This window comes from Oncorhynchus nerka, unplaced genomic scaffold, assembly GCF_034236695.1.
Source record: "Oncorhynchus nerka isolate Pitt River unplaced genomic scaffold, Oner_Uvic_2.0 unplaced_scaffold_835, whole genome shotgun sequence".
Taxonomy (NCBI): domain Eukaryota; kingdom Metazoa; phylum Chordata; class Actinopteri; order Salmoniformes; family Salmonidae; genus Oncorhynchus; species Oncorhynchus nerka.
Window position 1 is genome coordinate 114,315 of NW_027040436.1, and position 20,494 is coordinate 134,808.

A 20,494-nucleotide genomic window follows, 5' to 3' on the forward strand; every position below is an offset into this window, starting at 1 on the left:
TTTTTTGTTTTGTTGTCAGAGACCGATCACATGCTCTGCTTAACATCTTGTAGATCTGACCATGGACTACTTGCTAACCCAGAAACTTCATATTGTATATAAAGTATATAGTATTGTTCCCAGGGGGCTATAGGACATACGTGCCCGAAAGAGATCAAGAGAAGCTAGACCAGATGGTGCCGGGCGGGTGTAGAATATATGCTGTGTGTATAAGCGTACCTTCTTCCCAGTCGGTTTGTCTACCATGGATCCATCTCTGTCGGCCCCGGGTTTCGCCATGGTGCAGTGTTGCTGGTGGTGCGGATGGACTCCCTCCCCTCCCACCCACCGCGTGACTAGCTACGACAGCTACGGCCCAGCACGCTCATCACGCTCCTACAACAGAAGACATGTTATGAAGAGAACATTAACACTACATAAGTTATGTTAGGTTAGCCGCGTGACTAGCTACGACAGCTACGGCCCAGCACGCTCATCATGCTCCTACAACAGAAGACATGTTATGAAGAGAACATTAACACTACATACGTTATGTTAGGTTAGACGCGTGACTAGCTACGGGTTAATCAGGCTCCTATAATACACAGGAAGAGAACATCGACAATTCTCAAATGATCTCAATTAGCCTATCAGAAGCTTCTAAAGCCATGACATCATTTTCTGGAATTTTCCAAGCTGTTTAAAGGCACAGTCAACTTAGTGTATGTAAACTTCTGACCCACTGGAATTGTGATACAGTGAATTATAAATGGAAAAATCTGTCTGTAAACAATTGTTGGAAAAATGACTTGTGTCTGATCAGGCCCTACACCCAAACAAGGGCACTGCGTTCATCCACCTCTGGCCTGCTCGCCTCCCTACCACTGAGGAAGTACAGTTCCCGCGCAGCCCAGTCAAAACTGTTCGCTGCTCTGGCCCCCCAATGGTGGAACAAACTCCCTCACGACGCCAGGACAGCGGAGTCAATCACCACCTTCCGGAGACACCTGAAACCCCACCTCTTTCAGGAATACCTAGGATAGGATAAAGTAATCCTTCTCACCCCCTTAAAAGATTTAGATGCACTATTGTAAAGTGGCTGTTCCACTGGATGTCTTAAGGTGAACGCACCAATTTGTAAGTCGCTCTGGATAAGAGCGTCTGCTAAATGACTTAAATGTAATGTAATGTCATGCACAAAGTAGATGTCCTAACCGACTTGCCAAAACTATAGTTTGTTAACAAGAAATTTGTGGAGTGGTTGGAAAAACGAGTTTTAATGACTCCAACCTAAGTGTATGTAAACTTCCAACTTCATCTGTATATAGTGTTTGTCATGTTAGTTGTGCGATGAGCTATGACAGCTATGGCTCAGCGCGTTCATTATGCTCTTACAACAACACAGGAGGCCATGGTGAGAATTTCAAGTCATTCACTTAAGACATACACCCCCCCATACCAATATGACTCTTAAACTTAAGAGCCTACAATTGAGCCAAACACATCACCTCCAAAATGAAACATTTCAATTGTATTTTATTCGAACTTCCTGGGGTCTGACAATTACAAAACCATGAAAAATAACTGCGAGAGATCAGAGGGTAATGTATTCTGTAAAAGTGGTAAAAAAAATAAATAAAAAAAAACAGAAAGCTCATTGGCCGATACCACTTTGTATGCATTGCTACACGGTTCACGTGGACATTTCCACAACTGTTGAAAGTGGCATTACCGTGACATGTAGAGAAATACAGTGCAACATCTGTGGGGGGATTCATTAGGTTAGGGGCTCTCTCACTCTCACAGGGAAATCTCCCTCACACACACACACACACACACACACACACACACACCAACCTAAGTCTAAAAATATACATTCCACAGCAGTTCAGATGGTACAATGACACTATACTTGCTTGTTTTGTCCTATAAACTGAAACGATTAGAATTATCGCTTCTTTAAATTTAAACTTCAAATGGGATAGGAACGTCCCAAGGATCCCGGATAAAGCCCTTGTAAAAAAAAATATATATATATTTTTGTTTTGATCAGCTGATTTCTAAAAGTGCTGTACAGAAACCCAGCCTAAAACCCCAAACAGCAAGCAATGCAGATGTAGAAGCACAGTGGCTAGGAAAAACTCCCTAGAAAGGCAGGAACCGAGGAAGAAACCTAGAGAGGAACCAGTTGTGTTTTCCACAAGCATACAGACAAATAGAAAAAACACGAGTGTATTTGTGGTGTTGCACCGACCAGACCATGTGGTACTGCATGTGCTGCGGAGGTCTTTACTGGGGCCTTACAAGAGAGATGAGTGTGTGGGTGAGGGCTACGTTACAGAGTGTGTGTGTGTGTGTGTGTATACATATAGAAGGGAGGAAGTGGACGAGTTATGTTACAGAGCAGTACAGCTCACCTAGAAATGTATTGTATCGTGTACAGTACAGGACTGATATGAAGTCAGTGACTCTTACAGGCTTCTATATTATGGATCCCAGACTTCTATATTATGGATCCCAGACTTCTATATTATGGATCCCAGGCTTCTATATTATGGATCCCAGACTTCTATATTATGGATCCCAGGCTTCTATATTATGGATCCCAGACTTCTATATTATGGATCCCAGACTTCTATATTATGGATCCCAGACTTCTATATTATGGATCCCAGACTTCTATATTATGGATCCCAGACTTCTATATTATGGATCCCAGACTTCTATATTATGGATCCCAGACTTCTATATTATGGATCCCAGACTTCTATATTATGGATCCCAGACTTCTATACTGGATCCCAGACTTCTATATTATGGATCCCAGACTTCTATATTATGGATCCCAGACTTCTATATTATGGATCCCAGACTTCTATATTATGGATCCCAGACTTCTATATTATGGATCCCAGACTTCTATATTATGGATCCCAGACTTCTATATTATGGATCCCAGACTTCTATATTATGGATCCCAGACTTCTATATTATGGATCCCAGACTTCTATATTATGGATCCCAGACTTCTATATTATGGATCCCAGACTTCTATATTATGGCTGTACTGTTTATTATGGATCCCAGACTTCTATATTATGGCTGTACTGTTTATTATGGATCCCCAATAGCTGCAGCTACTCCTCCAGGGGTAAAGGCAAATATATACAATGTTAAAAACATTTTAAAACACACCAGATTTTACAACACGTTAAGTCTCTCAGGCCACTACTCTACAACACAAAATCCATTTGTACGTGTGTGTTTAGTGTGTATGTTAACGTGTGTGTTTAGTGTGTATGTTAACGTGTGTGTGTGTGTCTTCACAGTCCCCACTTTTCCATAAGGTGTATTTTTTATCTGCTTTATATGATCTGATTCTACTTCTTATCCAGAGGACCAGTGTGGTGTTATGGTCTGGTCGTTGTTGCATGGCTTCTTATCCAGAGGACCAGTGTGGTGTTATGGTCTGGTCGTTGTTGCATGGCTTCTTATCCAGAGGACCAGTGTGGTGTTATGGTCTGGTCGTTGTTGCATGGCTTCTTATCCAGAGGACCAGTGTGGTGTTATGGTCTGGTCGTTGTTGCATGGCTTCTTATCCAGAGGACCAGTGTGGTGTTATGGTCTGGTCGTTGTTGCATGGCTTCTTATCCACAGAGGACCAGTGTGGTGTTATGGTCTGGTCGTTGTTGCATGGCTTCTTATCCAGAGGACCAGTGTGGTGTTATGGTCGTTGTTGCATGGCTTCTTATCCAGAGGACCAGTGTGGTGTTATGGTCTGGTCGTTGTTGCATGGCTTCTTATCCAGAGGACCAGTGTGGTGTTATGGTCTGGTCGTTGTTGCATGGCTTCTTATCCAGAGGACCAGTGTGGTGTTATGGTCTGGTCGTTGTTGCATGGCTTCTTATCCAGAGGACCAGTGTGGTGTTATGGTCTGGTCGTTGTTGCATGGCTTCTTATCCAGAGGACCAGTGTGGTGTTATGGTCTGGTCGTTGTTGCATGGCTTCTTATCCAGAGGACCAGTGTGGTGTTATGGTCTGGTCGTTGTTGCATGGCTTCTTATCCAGAGGACCAGTGTGGTGTTATGGTCTGGTCGTTGTTGCATGGCTTCTTATCCAGAGGACCAGTGTGGTGTTATGGTCTGGTCGTTGTTGCATGGCTTCTTATCCAGAGGACCAGTGTGGTGTTATGGTCTGTCGTTGTTGCATGGCTTCTTATCCAGAGGACCAGTGTGGTGTTATGGTCTGGTCGTTGTTGCATGGCTTCTTATCCAGAGGACCAGTGTGGTGTTATGGTCTGGTCGTTGTTGCATGGCTTCTTATCCAGAGGACCAGTGTGGTGTTATGGTCTGGTCGTTGTTGCATGGCTTCTTATCCAGAGGACCAGTGTGGTGTTATGGTCTGGTCGTTGTTGCAGTGTGGTGTGTTATGGTCTGGTCGTGGCTTCTTATCCAGAGGACCAGTGTGGTGTTATGGTCTGGTCGTTGTTGCATGGCTTCTTATCCAGAGGACCAGTGTGGTGTTATGGTCTGGTCGTTGTTGCATGGCTTCTTATCCAGAGGACCAGTGTGGTGTTATGGTCTGGTCGTTGTTGCATGGCTTCTTATCCAGAGGACCAGTGTGGTGTTATGGTCTGGTCGTTGTTGCATGGCTTCTTATCCAGAGGACCAGTGTGGTGTTATGGTCTGGTCGTTGTTGCATGGCTTCTTATCCAGAGGACCAGTGTGGTGTTATGGTCTGGTCGTTGTTGTTGCATGGCTTCTTATCCAGAGGACCAGTGTGGTGTTATGGTCTGGTCGTTGTTGCATGGCTTCTTATCCAGAGGACCAGTGTGGTGTTATGGTCTGGTCGTTGTTGCATGGCTTCTTATCCAGAGGACCAGTGTGGTGTTATGGTCTGGTCGTTGTTGCATGGCTTCTTATCCAGAGGACCAGTGTGGTGTTATGGTCTGGTCGTTGTTGCATGGCTTCTTATCCAGAGGACCAGTGTGGTGTTATGGTCTGGTCGTTGTTGCATGGCTTCTTATCCAGAGGACCAGTGTGGTGTTATGGTCTGGTCGTTGTTGCATGGCTTCTTATCCAGAGGACCAGTGTGGTGTTATGGTCTGGTCGTTGTTGCATGGCTTCTTATCCAGAGGACCAGTGTGGTGTTATGGTCTGGTCGTTGTTGCATGGCTTCTTATCCAGAGGACCAGTGTGGTGTTATGGTCTGGTCGTTGTTGCATGGCTTCTTATCCAGAGGACCAGTGTGGTGTTATGGTCTGGTCGTTGTTGCATGGCTTCTTATCCAGAGGACCAGTGTGGTGTTATGGTCTGGTCGTTGTTGCATGGCTTCTTATCCAGAGGACCAGTGTGGTGTTATGGTCTGGTCGTTGTTGCATGGCTTCTTATCCAGAGGACCAGTGTGGTGTTATGGTCTGGTCGTTGTTGCATGGCTTCTTATCCAGAGGACCAGTGTGGTGTTATGGTCTGGTCGTTGTTGCATGGCTTCTTATCCAGAGGACCAGTGTGGTGTTATGGTCTGGTCGTTGTTGCATGGCTTCTTATCCAGAGGACCAGTGTGGTGTTATGGTCTGGTCGTTGTTGCATGGCTTCTTATCCAGAGGACCAGTGTGGTGTTATGGTCTGGTCGTTGTTGCATGGCTTCTTATCCAGAGGACCAGTGTGGTGTTATGGTCTGGTCGTTGTTGCGTGTCGGTTGCTTCTTATCCAGAGGACCAGTGTGGTGTTATGGTCTGGTCGTTGTTGCATGGCTTCTTATCCAGAGGACCAGTGTGGTGTTATGGTCTGGTCGTTGTTGCATGGCTTCTTATCCAGAGGACCAGTGTGGTGTTATGGTCTGGTCGTTGTTGTTGCATGGCTTCTTATCCAGAGGACCAGTGTGGTGTTATGGTCTGGTCGTTGTTGCATGGCTTCTTATCCAGAGGACCAGTGTGGTGTTATGGTCTGGTCGTTGTTGCATGGCTTCTTATCCAGAGGACCAGTGTGGTGTTATGGTCGTTGTTGCATGGCTTCTTATCCAGAGGACCAGTGTGGTGTTATGGTCGTTGTTGCATGGCTTCTTATCCAGAGGACCAGTGTGGTGTTATGGTCTGGTCGTTGTTGCATGGCTTCTTATCCAGAGGACCAGTGTGGTGTTATGGTCTGGTCGTTGTTGCATGGCTTCTTATCCAGAGGACCAGTGTGGTGTTATGGTCTGGTCGTTGTTGCATGGCTTCTTATCCAGAGGACCAGTGTGGTGTTATGGTCTGGTCGTTGTTGCATGGCTTCTTATCCAGAGGACCAGTGTGGTGTTATGGTCTGGTCGTTGTTGTTGCATGGCTTCTTATCCAGAGGACCAGTGTGGTGTTATGGTCTGGTCGTTGTTGTTGCATGGCTTCTTATCCAGAGGACTAGTGTGGTGTTATGGTCTGGTCGTTGTTGCATGGCTTCTTATCCACAGAGGACCAGTGTGGTGTTATGGTCTGGTCGTTGTTGCATGGCTTCTTATCCAGAGGACCAGTGTGGTGTTATGGTCTGGTCGTTGTTGCATGGCTTCTTATCCAGAGGACCAGTGTGGTGTTATGGTCTGGTGCATGGCTTCTTATTGTTGCATGGTTGTTATGGCTTCTTATCCAGAGGACCAGTGTGGTGTTATGGTCTGGTCGTTGTTGTTGCATGGCTTCTTATCCAGAGGACCAGTGTGGTGTTATGGTCTGGTCGTTGTTGTTGCATGGCTTCTTATCCAGAGGACCAGTGTGGTGTTATGGTCTGGTCGTTGTTGCATGGCTTCTTATCCAGAGGACCAGTGTGGTGTTATGGTCTGGTCGTTGTTGCATGGCTTCTTATCCAGAGGACCAGTGTGGTGTTATGGTCTGGTCGTTGTTGCATGGCTTCTTATCCAGAGGACCAGTGTGGTGTTATGGTCTGGTCGTTGTTGCATGGCTTCTTATCCAGAGGACCAGTGTGGTGTTATGGTCTGGTCGTTGTTGCATGGCTTCTTATCCAGAGGACCAGTGTGGTGTTATGGTCTGGTCGTTGTTGCATGGCTTCTTATCCAGAGGACCAGTGTGGTGTTATGGTCTGGTCGTTGTTGCATGGCTTCTTATCCAGAGGACCAGTGTGGTGTTATGGTCTGGTCGTTGTTGCATGGCTTCTTATCCAGAGGACCAGTGTGGTGTTATGGTCGTTGTTGCATGGCTTCTTATCCAGAGGACCAGTGTGGTGTTATGGTCTGGTCGTTGTTGCATGGCTTCTTATCCAGAGGACCAGTGTGGTGTTATGGTCTGGTCGTTGTTGCATGGCTTCTTATCCAGAGGACCAGTGTGGTGTTATGGTCTGGTCGTTGTTGCATGGCTTCTTATCCAGAGGACCAGTGTGGTGTTATGGTCTGGTCGTTGTTGCATGGCTTCTTATCCAGAGGACCAGTGTGGTGTTATGGTCTGGTCGTTGTTGCATGGCTTCTTATCCAGAGGACCAGTGTGGTGTTATGGTCTGGTCGTTGTTGCATGGCTTCTTATCCAGAGGACCAGTGTGGTGTTATGGTCTGGTCGTTGTTGCATGGCTTCTTATCCAGAGGACCAGTGTGGTGTTATGGTCTGGTCGTTGTTGCATGGCTTCTTATCCAGAGGACCAGTGTGGTGTTATGGTCTGGTCGTTGTTGCATGGCTTCTTATCCAGAGGACCAGTGTGGTGTTATGGTCTGGTCGTTGTTGCATGGCTTCTTATCCAGAGGACCAGTGTGGTGTTATGGTCTGGTCGTTGTTGCATGGCTTCTTATCCAGAGGACCAGTGTGGTGTTATGGTCTGGTCGTTGTTGCATGGCTTCTTATCCAGAGGACCAGTGTGGTGTTATGGTCTGGTCGTTGTTGCATGGCTTCTTATCCAGAGGACCAGTGTGGTGTTATGGTCTGGTCGTTGTTGCATGGCTTCTTATCCAGAGGACCAGTGTGGTGTTATGGTCTGGTCGTTGTTGCATGGCTTCTTATCCAGAGGACCAGTGTGGTGTTATGGTCTGGTCGTTGTTGCATGGCTTCTTATCCAGAGGACTAGTGTGGTGTTATGGTCTGGTCGTTGTTGCATGGCTTCTTATCCAGAGGACCAGTGTGGTGTTATGGTCTGGTCGTTGTTGCATGGCTTCTTATCCAGAGGACCAGTGTGATGTTATGGTCATTGTTGCATGGCTTCTTATCCAGAGGACCAGTGTGGTGTTATGGTCTGGTCGTTGTTGCATGGCTTCTTATCCAGAGGACCAGTGTGGTGTTATGGTCTGGTCGTTGTTGCATGGCTTATCCAGAGGACCAGTGTGGTGTTATGGTCTGGTCGTTGTTGCATGGCTTCTTATCCAGAGGACCAGTGTGGTGTTATGGTCTGGTCGTTGTTGCATGGCTTCTTATCCAGAGGACCAGTGTGGTGTTATGGTCTGGTCGTTGTTGCATGGCTTCTTATCCAGAGGACCAGTGTGGTGTTATGGTCTGGTCGTTGTTGCATGGCTTCTTATCCAGAGGACCAGTGTGGTGTTATGGTCTGGTCGTTGTTGCATGGCTTCTTATCCAGAGGACCAGTGTGGTGTTATGGTCTGGTCGTTGTTGCATGGCTTCTTATCCAGAGGACCAGTGTGGTGTTATGGTCTGGTCGTTGTTGCATGGCTTCTTATCCAGAGGACCAGTGTGGTGTTATGGTCGTTGTTGCATGGCTTCTTATCCAGAGGACCAGTGTGGTGTTATGGTCTGGTCGTTGTTGCATGGCTTCTTATCCAGAGGACCAGTGTGGTGTTATGGTCTGGTCGTTGTTGCATGGCTTCTTATCCAGAGGACCAGTGTGGTGTTATGGTCTGGTCGTTGTTGCATGGCTTCTTATCCAGAGGACCAGTGTGGTGTTATGGTCTGGTCGTTGTTGCATGGCTTCTTATCCAGAGGACCAGTGTGGTGTTATGGTCTGGTCGTTGTTGCATGGCTTCTTATCCAGAGGACCAGTGTGATGTTATGGTCATTGTTGCATGGCTTCTTATCCAGAGGACCAGTGTGGTGTTATGGTCTGGTCGTTGTTGCATGGCTTCTTATCCAGAGGACCAGTGTGGTGTTATGGTCTGGTCGTTGTTGCATGGCTTCTTATCCAGAGGACCAGTGTGGTGTTATGGTCTGGTCGTTGTTGCATGGCTTCTTATCCAGAGGACCAGTGTGGTGTTATGGTCTGGTCGTTGTTGCATGGCTTCTTATCCAGAGGACCAGTGTGGTGTTATGGTCTGGTCGTTGTTGCATGGCTTCTTATCCAGAGGACCAGTGTGGTGTTATGGTCTGGTCGTTGTTGCATGGCTTCTTATCCAGAGGACCAGTGTGGTGTTATGGTCTGGTCGTTGTTGCATGGCTTCTTATCCAGAGGACCAGTGTGGTGTTATGGTCTGGTCGTTGTTGCATGGCTTCTTATCCAGAGGACCAGTGTGGTGTTATGGTCTGGTCGTTGTTGCATGGCTTCTTATCCAGAGGACCAGTGTGGTGTTATGGTCTGGTCGTTGTTGCATGGCTTCTATCTTATCCACAGAGGACCAGTGTGGTGTTATGGTCTGGTCGTTGTTGCATGGCTTCTTATCCAGAGGACCAGTGTGGTGTTATGGTCTGGTCGTTGTTGCATGGCTTCTTATCCAGAGGACCAGTGTGGTGTTATGGTCTGGTCGTTGTTGCATGGCTTCTTATCCAGAGGACCAGTGTGGTGTTATGGTCTGGTCGTTGTTGCATGGCTTCTTATCCAGAGGACCAGTGTGGTGTTATGGTCTGGTCGTTGTTGCATGGCTTCTTATCCAGAGGACCAGTGTGGTGTTATGGTCTGGTCGTTGTTGCATGGCTTCTTATCCACAGAGGACCAGTGTGGTGTTATGGTCTGGTCGTTGTTGCATGGCTTCTTATCCAGAGGACCAGTGTGGTGTTATGGTCTGGTCGTTGTTGCATGGCTTCTTATCCAGAGGACCAGTGTGGTGTTATGGTCGTTGTTGCATGGCTTCTTATCCAGAGGACCAGTGTGGTGTTATGGTCTGGTCGTTGTTGCATGGCTTCTTATCCAGAGGACCAGTGTGGTGTTATGGTCTGGTCGTTGTTGCATGGCTTCTTATCCAGAGGACCAGTGTGGTGTTATGGTCTGGTCGTTGTTGCATGGCTTCTTATCCACAGAGGACCAGTGTGGTGTTATGGTCTGGTCGTTGTTGCATGGCTTCTTATCCACAGAGGACCAGTGTGGTGTTATGGTCTGGTCGTTGTTGCATGGCTTCTTATCCAGAGGACTAGTGTGGTGTTATGGTCTGGTCGTTGTTGCATGGCTTCTTATCCAGAGGACCAGTGTGGTGTTATGGTCTGGTCGTTGTTGCATGGCTTCTTATCCAGAGGACCAGTGTGGTGTTATGGTCTGGTCGTTGTTGCATGGCTTCTTATCCAGAGGACCAGTGTGGTGTTATGGTCTGGTCGTTGTTGCATGGCTTCTTATCCAGAGGACCAGTGTGGTGTTATGGTCGTTGTTGCATGGCTTCTTATCCAGAGGACCAGTGTGGTGTTATGGTCTGGTCGTTGTTGCATGGCTTCTTATCCAGAGGACCAGTGTGGTGTTATGGTCTGGTCGTTGTTGCATGGCTTCTTATCCAGAGGACCAGTGTGGTGTTATGGTCTGGTCGTTGTTGCATGGCTTCTTATCCAGAGGACCAGTGTGGTGTTATGGTCTGGTCGTTGTTGCATGGCTTCTTATCCAGAGGACCAGTGTGGTGTTATGGTCTGGTCGTTGTTGCATGGCTTCTTATCCAGAGGACCAGTGTGGTGTTATGGTCTGGTCGTTGTTGCATGGCTTCTTATCCACAGAGGACCAGTGTGGTGTGCTGGTCGTTGTTGCATGGCTTCTTATCCAGAGGACCAGTGTGGTGTTATGGTCTGGTCGTTGTTGCATGGCTTCTTATCCAGAGGACCAGTGTGGTGTTATGGTCTGGTCGTTGTTGCATGGCTTCTTATCCACAGAGGACCAGTGTGGTGTTATGGTCTGGTCGTTGTTGCATGGCTTCTTATCCAGAGGACCAGTGTGGTGTTATGGTCTGGTCGTTGTTGCATGGCTTCTTATCCAGAGGACCAGTGTGATGTTATGGTCATTGTTGCATGGCTTCTTATCCAGAGGACCAGTGTGGTGTTATGGTCTGGTCGTTGTTGCATGGCTTCTTATCCAGAGGACCAGTGTGATGTTATGGTCATTGTTGCATGGCTTCTTATCCACAGAGGACCAGTGTGGTGTTATGGTCGTTGTTGCATGGCTTCTTATCCACAGAGGACCAGTGTGGTGTTATGGTCATTGTTGCATGGCTTCTTATCCACAGAGGACCAGTGTGGTGTTATGGTCATTGTTGCATGGCTTCTTATCCACAGAGGACCAGTGTGGTGTTATGGTCGTTGTTGCATGGCTTCTTATCCACAGAGGACCAGTGTGGTGTTATGGTCTGGTCGTTGTTGCATGGCTTCTTATCCAGAGGACTAGTGTGGTGTTATGGTCTGGTCGTTGTTGCATGGCTTCTTATCCAGAGGACCAGTGTGGTGTTATGGTCTGGTCGTTGTTGCATGGCTTCTTATCCAGAGGACCAGTGTGGTGTTATGGTCTGGTCGTTTGTTGCATGGCTTCTTATCCAGAGGACCAGTGTGGTGTTATGGTCTGGTCGTTGTTGCATGGCTTCTTATCCAGAGGACCAGTGTGGTGTTATGGTCTGGTCGTTGTTGCATGGCTTCTTATCCAGAGGACCAGTGTGGTGTTATGGTCTGGTCGTTGTTGCATGGCTTCTTATCCAGAGGACCAGTGTGGTGTTATGGTCTGGTCGTTGTTGCATGGCTTCTTATCCAGAGGACCAGTGTGGTGTTATGGTCTGGTCGTTGTTGCATGGCTTCTTATCCAGAGGACCAGTGTGGTGTTATGGTCTGGTCGTTGTTGCATGGCTTCTTATCCAGAGGACTAGTGTGGTGTTATGGTCTGGTCGTTGTTGCATGGCTTCTTATCCAGAGGACCAGTGTGGTGTTATGGTCTGGTCGTTGTTGCATGGCTTCTTATCCAGAGGACCAGTGTGGTGTTATGGTCATTGTTGCATGGCTTCTTATCCAGAGGACCAGTGTGGTGTTATGGTCTGGTCGTTGTTGCATGGCTTCTTATCCAGAGGACCAGTGTGGTGTTATGGTCTGGTCGTTGTTGCATGGCTTCTTATCCAGAGGACCAGTGTGGTGTTATGGTCTGGTCGTTGTTGCATGGCTTCTTATCCAGAGGACCAGTGTGGTGTTATGGTCTGGTCGTTGTTGCATGGCTTCTTATCCAGAGGACCAGTGTGGTGTTATGGTCTGGTCGTTGTTGCATGGCTTCTTATCCAGAGGACCAGTGTGGTGTTATGGTCTGGTCGTTGTTGCATGGCTTCTTATCCAGAGGACCAGTGTGGTGTTATGGTCTGGTCGTTGTTGCATGGCTTCTTATCCAGAGGACCAGTGTGGTGTTATGGTCTGGTCGTTGTTGCATGGCTTCTTATCCAGAGGACCAGTGTGGTGTTATGGTCTGGTCGTTGTTGCATGGCTTCTTATCCAGAGGACCAGTGTGGTGTTATGGTCTGGTCGTTGTTGCATGGCTTCTTATCCACAGAGGACCAGTGTGGTGTTATGGTCTGGTCGTTGTTGCATGGCTTCTTATCCAGAGGACCAGTGTGGTGTTATGGTCTGGTCGTTGTTGCATGGCTTCTTATCCAGAGGACCAGTGTGGTGTTATGGTCTGGTCGTTGTTGCATGGCTTCTTATCCAGAGGACCAGTGTGGTGTTATGGTCTGGTCGTTGTTGCATGGCTTCTTATCCACAGAGGACCAGTGTGGTGTTATGGTCTGGTCGTTGTTGCATGGCTTCTTATCCAGAGGACCAGTGTGGTGTTATGGTCTGGTCGTTGTTGCATGGCTTCTTATCCACAGAGGACCAGTGTGGTGTTATGGTCTGGTCGTTGTTGCATGGCTTCTTATCCAGAGGACTAGTGTGGTGTTATGGTCTGGTCGTTGTTGCATGGCTTCTTATCCAGAGGACCAGTGTGGTGTTATAATGGTCGTTGTTGCATGGCTTCTTATCCAGAGGACCAGTGTGGTGTTATGGTCTGGTCGTTGTTGCATGGCTTCTTATCCAGAGGACCAGTGTGGTGTTATGGTCTGGTCGTTGTTGCATGGCTTCTTATCCAGAGGACCAGTGTGGTGTTATGGTCTGGTCGTTGTTGCATGGCTTCTTATCCACAGAGGACCAGTGTGGTGTTATGGTCTGGTCGTTGTTGCATGGCTTCTTATCCACAGAGGACCAGTGTGGTGTTATGGTCTGGTCGTTGTTGCATGGCTTCTTATCCAGAGGACTAGTGTGGTGTTATGGTCTGGTCGTTGTTGCATGGCTTATCCAGAGGACCAGTGTGGTGTTATGGTCTGGTCGTTGTTGCATGGCTTCTTATCCAGAGGACCAGTGTGGTGTTATGGTCTGGTCGTTGTTGCATGGCTTCTTATCCAGAGGACCAGTGTGGTGTTATGGTCTGGTCGTTGTTGCATGGCTTCTTATCCAGAGGACCAGTGTGGTGTTATGGTCGTTGTTGCATGGCTTCTTATCCAGAGGACCAGTGTGGTGTTATGGTCTGGTCGTTGTTGCATGGCTTCTTATCCAGAGGACCAGTGTGGTGTTATGGTCTGGTCGTTGTTGCATGGCTTCTTATCCAGAGGACCAGTGTGGTGTTATGGTCTGGTCGTTGTTGCATGGCTTCTTATCCAGAGGACCAGTGTGGTGTTATGGTCTGGTCGTTGTTGCATGGCTTCTTATCCAGAGGACCAGTGTGGTGTTATGGTCTGGTCGTTGTTGCATGGCTTCTTATCCAGAGGACCAGTGTGGTGTTATGGTCTGGTCGTTGTTGCATGGCTTCTTATCCACAGAGGACCAGTGTGGTGTGCATGGCTTCTTATCCAGAGGACCAGTGTGGTGTTATGGTCTGGTCGTTGTTGCATGGCTTCTTATCCAGAGGACTAGTGTGGTGTTATGGTCGTTGTTGCATGGCTTCTTATCCACAGAGGACCAGTGTGGTGTTATGGTCTGGTCGTTGTTGCATGGCTTCTTATCCAGAGGACCAGTGTGGTGTTATGGTCTGGTCGTTGTTGCATGGCTTCTTATCCACAGAGGACCAGTGTGGTGTTATGGTCGTTGCTGCATGGCTTCTTATCCAGAGGACCAGTGTGGTGTTATGGTCTGGTCGTTGTTGCATGGCTTCTTATCCAGAGGACCAGTGTGGTGTTATGGTCATTGTTGCATGGCTTCTTATCCACAGAGGACCAGTGTGGTGTTATGGTCGTTGTTGCATGGCTTCTTATCCACAGAGGACCAGTGTGGTGTTATGGTCATTGTTGCGTGGCTTCTTATCCACAGAGGACCAGTGTGGTGTTATGGTCGTTGTTGCATGGCTTCTTATCCACAGAGGACCAGTGTGGTGTTATGGTCGTTGTTGCATGGCTTCTTATCCACAGAGGACCAGTGTGGTGTTATGGTCTGGTCGTTGTTGCATGGCTTCTTATCCAGAGGACTAGTGTGGTGTTATGGTCTGGTCGTTGTTGCATGGCTTCTTATCCAGAGGACCAGTGTGGTGTTATGGTCTGGTCGTTGTTGCATGGCTTCTTATCCAGAGGACCAGTGTGGTGTTATGGTCTGGTCGTTGTTGCATGGCTTCTTATCCAGAGGACCAGTGTGGTGTTATGGTCTGGTCGTTGTTGCATGGCTTCTTATCCAGAGGACCAGTGTGGTGTTATGGTCTGGTCGTTGTTGCATGGCTTCTTATCCAGAGGACCAGTGTGGTGTTATGGTCGTTGTTGCATGGCTTCTTATCCAGAGGACCAGTGTGGTGTTATGGTCTGGTCGTTGTTGCATGGCTTCTTATCCAGAGGACCAGTGTGGTGTTATGGTCTGGTCGTTGTTGCATGGCTTCTTATCCAGAGGACCAGTGTGGTGTTATGGTCTGGTCGTTGTTGCATGGCTTCTTATCCAGAGGACTAGTGTGGTGTTATGGTCTGGTCGTTGTTGCATGGCTTCTTATCCAGAGGACCAGTGTGGTGTTATGGTCTGGTCGTTGTTGCATGGCTTCTTATCCAGAGGACCAGTGTGATGTTATGGTCATTGTTGCATGGCTTCTTATCCAGAGGACCAGTGTGGTGTTATGGTCTGGTCGTTGTTGCATGGCTTCTTATCCAGAGGACCAGTGTGGTGTTATGGTCTGGTCGTTGTTGCATGGCTTCTTATCCAGAGGACCAGTGTGGTGTTATGGTCTGGTCGTTGTTGCATGGCTTCTTATCCAGAGGACCAGTGTGGTGTTATGGTCTGGTCGTTGTTGCATGGCTTCTTATCCAGAGGACCAGTGTGGTGTTATGGTCTGGTCGTTGTTGCATGGCTTCTTATCCAGAGGACCAGTGTGGTGTTATGGTCTGGTCGTTGTTGCATGGCTTCTTATCCACAGAGGACCAGTGTGGTGTTATGGTCTGGTCGTTGTTGCATGGCTTCTTATCCAGAGGACCAGTGTGGTGTTATGGTCTGGTCGTTGTTGCATGGCTTCTTATCCAGAGGACCAGTGTGGTGTTATGGTCTGGTCGTTGTTGCATGGCTTCTTATCCAGAGGACCAGTGTGGTGTTATGGTCTGGTCGTTGTTGCATGGCTTCTTATCCACAGAGGACCAGTGTGGTGTTATGGTCTGGTCGTTGTTGCATGGCTTCTTATCCAGAGGACCAGTGTGGTGTTATGGTCTGGTCGTTGTTGCATGGCTTCTTATCCACAGAGGACCAGTGTGGTGTTATGGTCTGGTCGTTGTTGCATGGCTTCTTATCCAGAGGACTAGTGTGGTGTTATGGTCTGGTCGTTGTTGCATGGCTTCTTATCCAGAGGACCAGTGTGGTGTTATGGTCGTTGTTGCATGGCTTCTTATCCAGAGGACCAGTGTGGTGTTATGGTCTGGTCGTTGTTGCATGGCTTCTTATCCAGAGGACCAGTGTGGTGTTATGGTCTGGTCGTTGTTGCATGGCTTCTTATCCAGAGGACCAGTGTGGTGTTATGGTCTGGTCGTTGTTGCATGGCTTCTTATCCACAGAGGACCAGTGTGGTGTTATGGTCTGGTCGTTGTTGCATGGCTTCTTATCCACAGAGGACCAGTGTGGTGTTATGGTCTGGTCGTTGTTGCATGGCTTCTTATCCAGAGGACTAGTGTGGTGTTATGGTCTGGTCGTTGTTGCATGGCTTATCCAGAGGACCAGTGTGGTGTTATGGTCTGGTCGTTGTTGCATGGCTTCTTATCCAGAGGACCAGTGTGGTGTTATGGTCTGGTCGTTGTTGCATGGCTTCTTATCCAGAGGACCAGTGTGGTGTTATGGTCTGGTCGTTGTTGCATGGCTTCTTATCCAGAGGACCAGTGTGGTGTTATGGTCGTTGTTGCATGGCTTCTTATCCAGAGGACCAGTGTGGTGTTATGGTCTGGTCGTTGTTGCATGGCTTCTTATCCAGAGGACCAGTGTGGTGTTATGGTCTGGTCGTTGTTGCATGGCTTCTTATCCAGAGGACCAGTGTGGTGTTATGGTCTGGTCGTTGTTGCATGGCTTCTTATCCAGAGGACCAGTGTGGTGTTATGGTCTGGTCGTTGTTGCATGGCTTCTTATCCAGAGGACCAGTGTGGTGTTATGGTCTGGTCGTTGTTGCATGGCTTCTTATCCAGAGGACTAGTGTGGTGTTATGGTCTGGTCGTTGTTGCATGGCTTCTTATCCACAGAGGACCAGTGTGGTGTGCATGGCTTCTTATCCAGAGGACCAGTGTGGTGTTATGGTCTGGTCGTTGTTGCATGGCTTCTTATCCAGAGGACTAGTGTGGTGTTATGGTCGTTGTTGCATGGCTTCTTATCCACAGAGGACCAGTGTGGTGTTATGGTCTGGTCGTTGTTGCATGGCTTCTTATCCAGAGGACCAGTGTGGTGTTATGGTCTGGTCGTTGTTGCATGGCTTCTTATCCACAGAGGACCAGTGTGGTGTTATGGTCGTTGCTGCATGGATTCTTATCCAGAGGACCAGTGTGGTGTTATGGTCTGGTCGTTGTTGCATGGCTTCTTATCCAGAGGACCAGTGTGGTGTTATGGTCATTGTTGCATGGCTTCTTATCCACAGAGGACCAGTGTGGTGTTATGGTCGTTGTTGCATGGCTTCTTATCCACAGAGGACCAGTGTGGTGTTATGGTCATTGTTGCGTGGCTTCTTATCCACAGAGGACCAGTGTGGTGTTATGGTCGTTGTTGCATGGCTTCTTATCCACAGAGGACCAGTGTGGTGTTATGGTCGTTGTTGCATGGCTTCTTATCCACAGAGGACCAGTGTGGTGTTATGGTCGTTGTTGCATGGCTTCTTATCCACAGAGGACCAGTGTGGTGTTATGGTCGTTGTTGCATGGCTTCTTATCCAGAGGACCAGTGTGGTGTTATGGTCGTTGTTGCATGGCTTCTTATCCACAGAGGACCAGTGTGGTGTTATGGTCGTTGTTGCATGGCTTCTTATCCACAGAGGACCAGTGTGGTGTTATGGTCATTGTTGCATGGCTTCTTATCCACAGAGGACCAGTGTGGTGTTATGGTCATTGTTGCATGGCTTCTTATCCACAGAGGACCAGCGTGGTGTTATGGTCGTTGTTGCATGGCTTCTTATCCACAGAGGACCAGCGTGGTGTTATGGTCGTTGTTGCATGGCTTCTTATCCAGAGGACCAGCATGGGTGCAGGGTTGTCTTCTAACCAAGCGACAACAACCCTGATTCAACTAATCATGCCCTTCGAAGTACATGGTTATCTAGTCAACAACGCATGGCAAGCGCCCGTTAACACAGCTCTCTCTCACACACCTCAGAGAGAGGAGGGGGGACAGACTGAGAGAGGAGGGGGGACAGAACGAGAGAGGAGGGAGAGGAGGGGGACAGACCGAGAGAGGAGGGGGACAGACCGAGAGAGGAGGGGGACAGACCGAGAGAGGAGGGGGACAGACCGAGAGAGGAGGGGGACAGACCGAGAGAGGAGGGGGGACAGACCGAGAGAGGAGGGGGACAGACCGAGAGAGGAGGGGGACAGACCGAGAGAGGAGGGGGGGACAGACCGAGAGAGGAGGGGGGACAGAACGAGAGAGGAGGGGGGATAGAAACATACTTTTTTTTTTGCATGTTAAAACAAGAACAATGCTGCTCTTACCCATAATCTGATGTTGGCAAGACGAACACGTTGCTGTGTCATCTCCCCACACACACGAGCTGAAGCCAACTGCAGCGCAGATACTTCCTATCATAACACATTCGGTTTCACAACCCGATTCACACAACTGCTGCACTTAGCCAAATACACTCCGCTGAAGGGTTGGGTGATGTCTGGAATGACATTGTCCCACCACCCTTATCCAAAACGTTGCTGATATCGGACAGTATTTTGTCTTACCCTTTTTTTGTTATTGCACTAATTTAGGTTATTTTTATTTTAGTTTTGGCAACAGTTTGATAGGCAAAAGGCCTATTAGTTTATAGCATGAGTCAACTATTTTTTAAAGTCTCATAAAGAATGTTATAAATTAGTGATGCACCAATATGACATTTTTGGCTGATACCGATTTTACATTAATTTTTTTGAGGCCTTTTAAAGCATTCTAGTACAGTTAAATAGTTAACACACACATGGACGCAGTGGTCCAAGGCACTGCATCTCAATGCAAGAGGCGTTGCAAGAGGCACTTACAGTCCCTGGTTCGAATCCAGGCTGTATCGGATCCGGCCCCGGTGATTGGGAGTCCCATAGGGTGGCGCACAATTGGCCCAGGGCTGTCCGGGCCGTCATTGTAAATTAGAATTTGTTCTTAACTGACTTCCTTGACCAATCAGAAGCTGAATAGGACTCCACGTCACATAATAATTTAACACGTTCATACATTTTTCACCTAGTTATTACTCACTCGTACTTCATATGTCACAACGATTCATTGATACGTACGCTATGATGCTGGTAAAGTTGTCTCGTCACCTACAGTGCTGGTCATAAAATAGCTAGCTAGCTCATGGATGCAAACAATGCTCTTCCTCAAAAAACATAACAAAAACGACAATCTGTTTCAGTAGCTATAGTAGCTAACTATCTAGCTAGCTGTCATCATCTAAAATAACCCTGATTTTATAGGACAGTTCTCATTTGATTAATGGTGGTCGGTCCCCATCTATGTGAAGCTAGACACAACAAGGATTAGCCACAATCGTGGACTTTGCGGTTAGCCTTCAAAATAAAAGTACGTCATTGACAGATATGCAAATCAATTCAAATAGTAGAATTATGCCATAATTTAATAGATCACGCTAAACGAGGTTGGAATGTTGTTATATAAAAATCAATAAAAGACAATTATATGACAAGAATCTGTTGAAATCTCACTGGATGTGTTAGACTTTAGAATTGCATTGGAGGGGGGGGCGTCCTTATTTCACTGTACAGCCTTAACCTATGGACTGTGGATCAATGACATGGGGTATCAGTCTACTCAGTGACACCCAGAGAACATTAGTGTCGTAGCGCTTATTGCGGGACTCTGAAACAACTGAATTGAGCCACATTTATTGTTATCCTAGGTTATTTTCATACTTATTTTGGTTTTGGCTACAGTTCGATAGGTAAAAGGCTTATTCGTTTATAGCATAAGCCCCCCCCATTCTCATGGACGGGGCTGTAGTGGAGCAGGTTGAGAGCTTCATGTTCCTTGGTGTCCACATCAACAACAAACTAGAATGGTCCAAACACACCAAGGCAGTCGTGAAGAGGGTACGACAAAACCTATTCCCCCTCAGGAGACTGAAAAGATTTGGCATGGGTCCCCAGATCCTCAAAAGGTTCTACAGCTGCACCATCGAGAGCATCCTGACCAGTTGCCTGGTATGACAACTGCTCGGCCTCCGACCGCATGGCACTACAGAGGGTAGTGCGTACGGCCCAGTACATCACTGGGGCCAAGCTTCCTGCCATCCAGGACCTCTATACCAGGCGGTGTCAGAGGAAGGCCCTAAAAATTGACAGAGACCCCAGCCATAGACTGTTCTCTCTTCTACCGCGTGGCAAGCGGTACCGGAGTGCCAAGTCTAGGACAAAAAGGCTTCTCAACAGTTTTTATCCCCAAGCCAGAAGACTCCTGAACAGGTAATCAAATGGCTACCCAGTTTATTTACATTGTGTGCCCCCCCAACCCCTCTTTTACACTGCTGCTACTCTCTGTTTATCATATATGCATAGTCACTTTAACTATACATTCATGTATATACTACCTTAATTGGGCCGACCAACCAGTGCTCCCGCACATTGGCTAACTGGGATATCTGTTTTGTGTCTCACCCACCACCCACCACCCCCTCTTTTACGCTACTGCTACTCTCTGTTCATCATATATGCAGAGTCACTTTAACCATATCTACATGTACATACTACCTCAAATCAGCCTGACTAACCTGTGTCTGTA

General features: G+C 47.8%; 1 protein-coding gene across 1 annotated transcript in view; it reads right to left on the bottom strand.

Annotated features, from left to right (window-relative positions):
* The window catches only part of LOC115125306 (ankyrin repeat domain-containing protein 12-like), a 98,244-nt gene that overhangs the window by 46,180 nt on the left and 31,570 nt on the right, over window positions 1-20,494 (bottom strand). Inside the window, exon 2 of the mRNA XM_065016849.1 lies at window positions 220-375. Within this exon, the coding sequence (XP_064872921.1) occupies window positions 220-279 (60 nt within the window). The 5' untranslated portion in view covers window positions 280-375. The remainder of the gene's footprint in view (window positions 1-219; window positions 376-20,494) is intronic.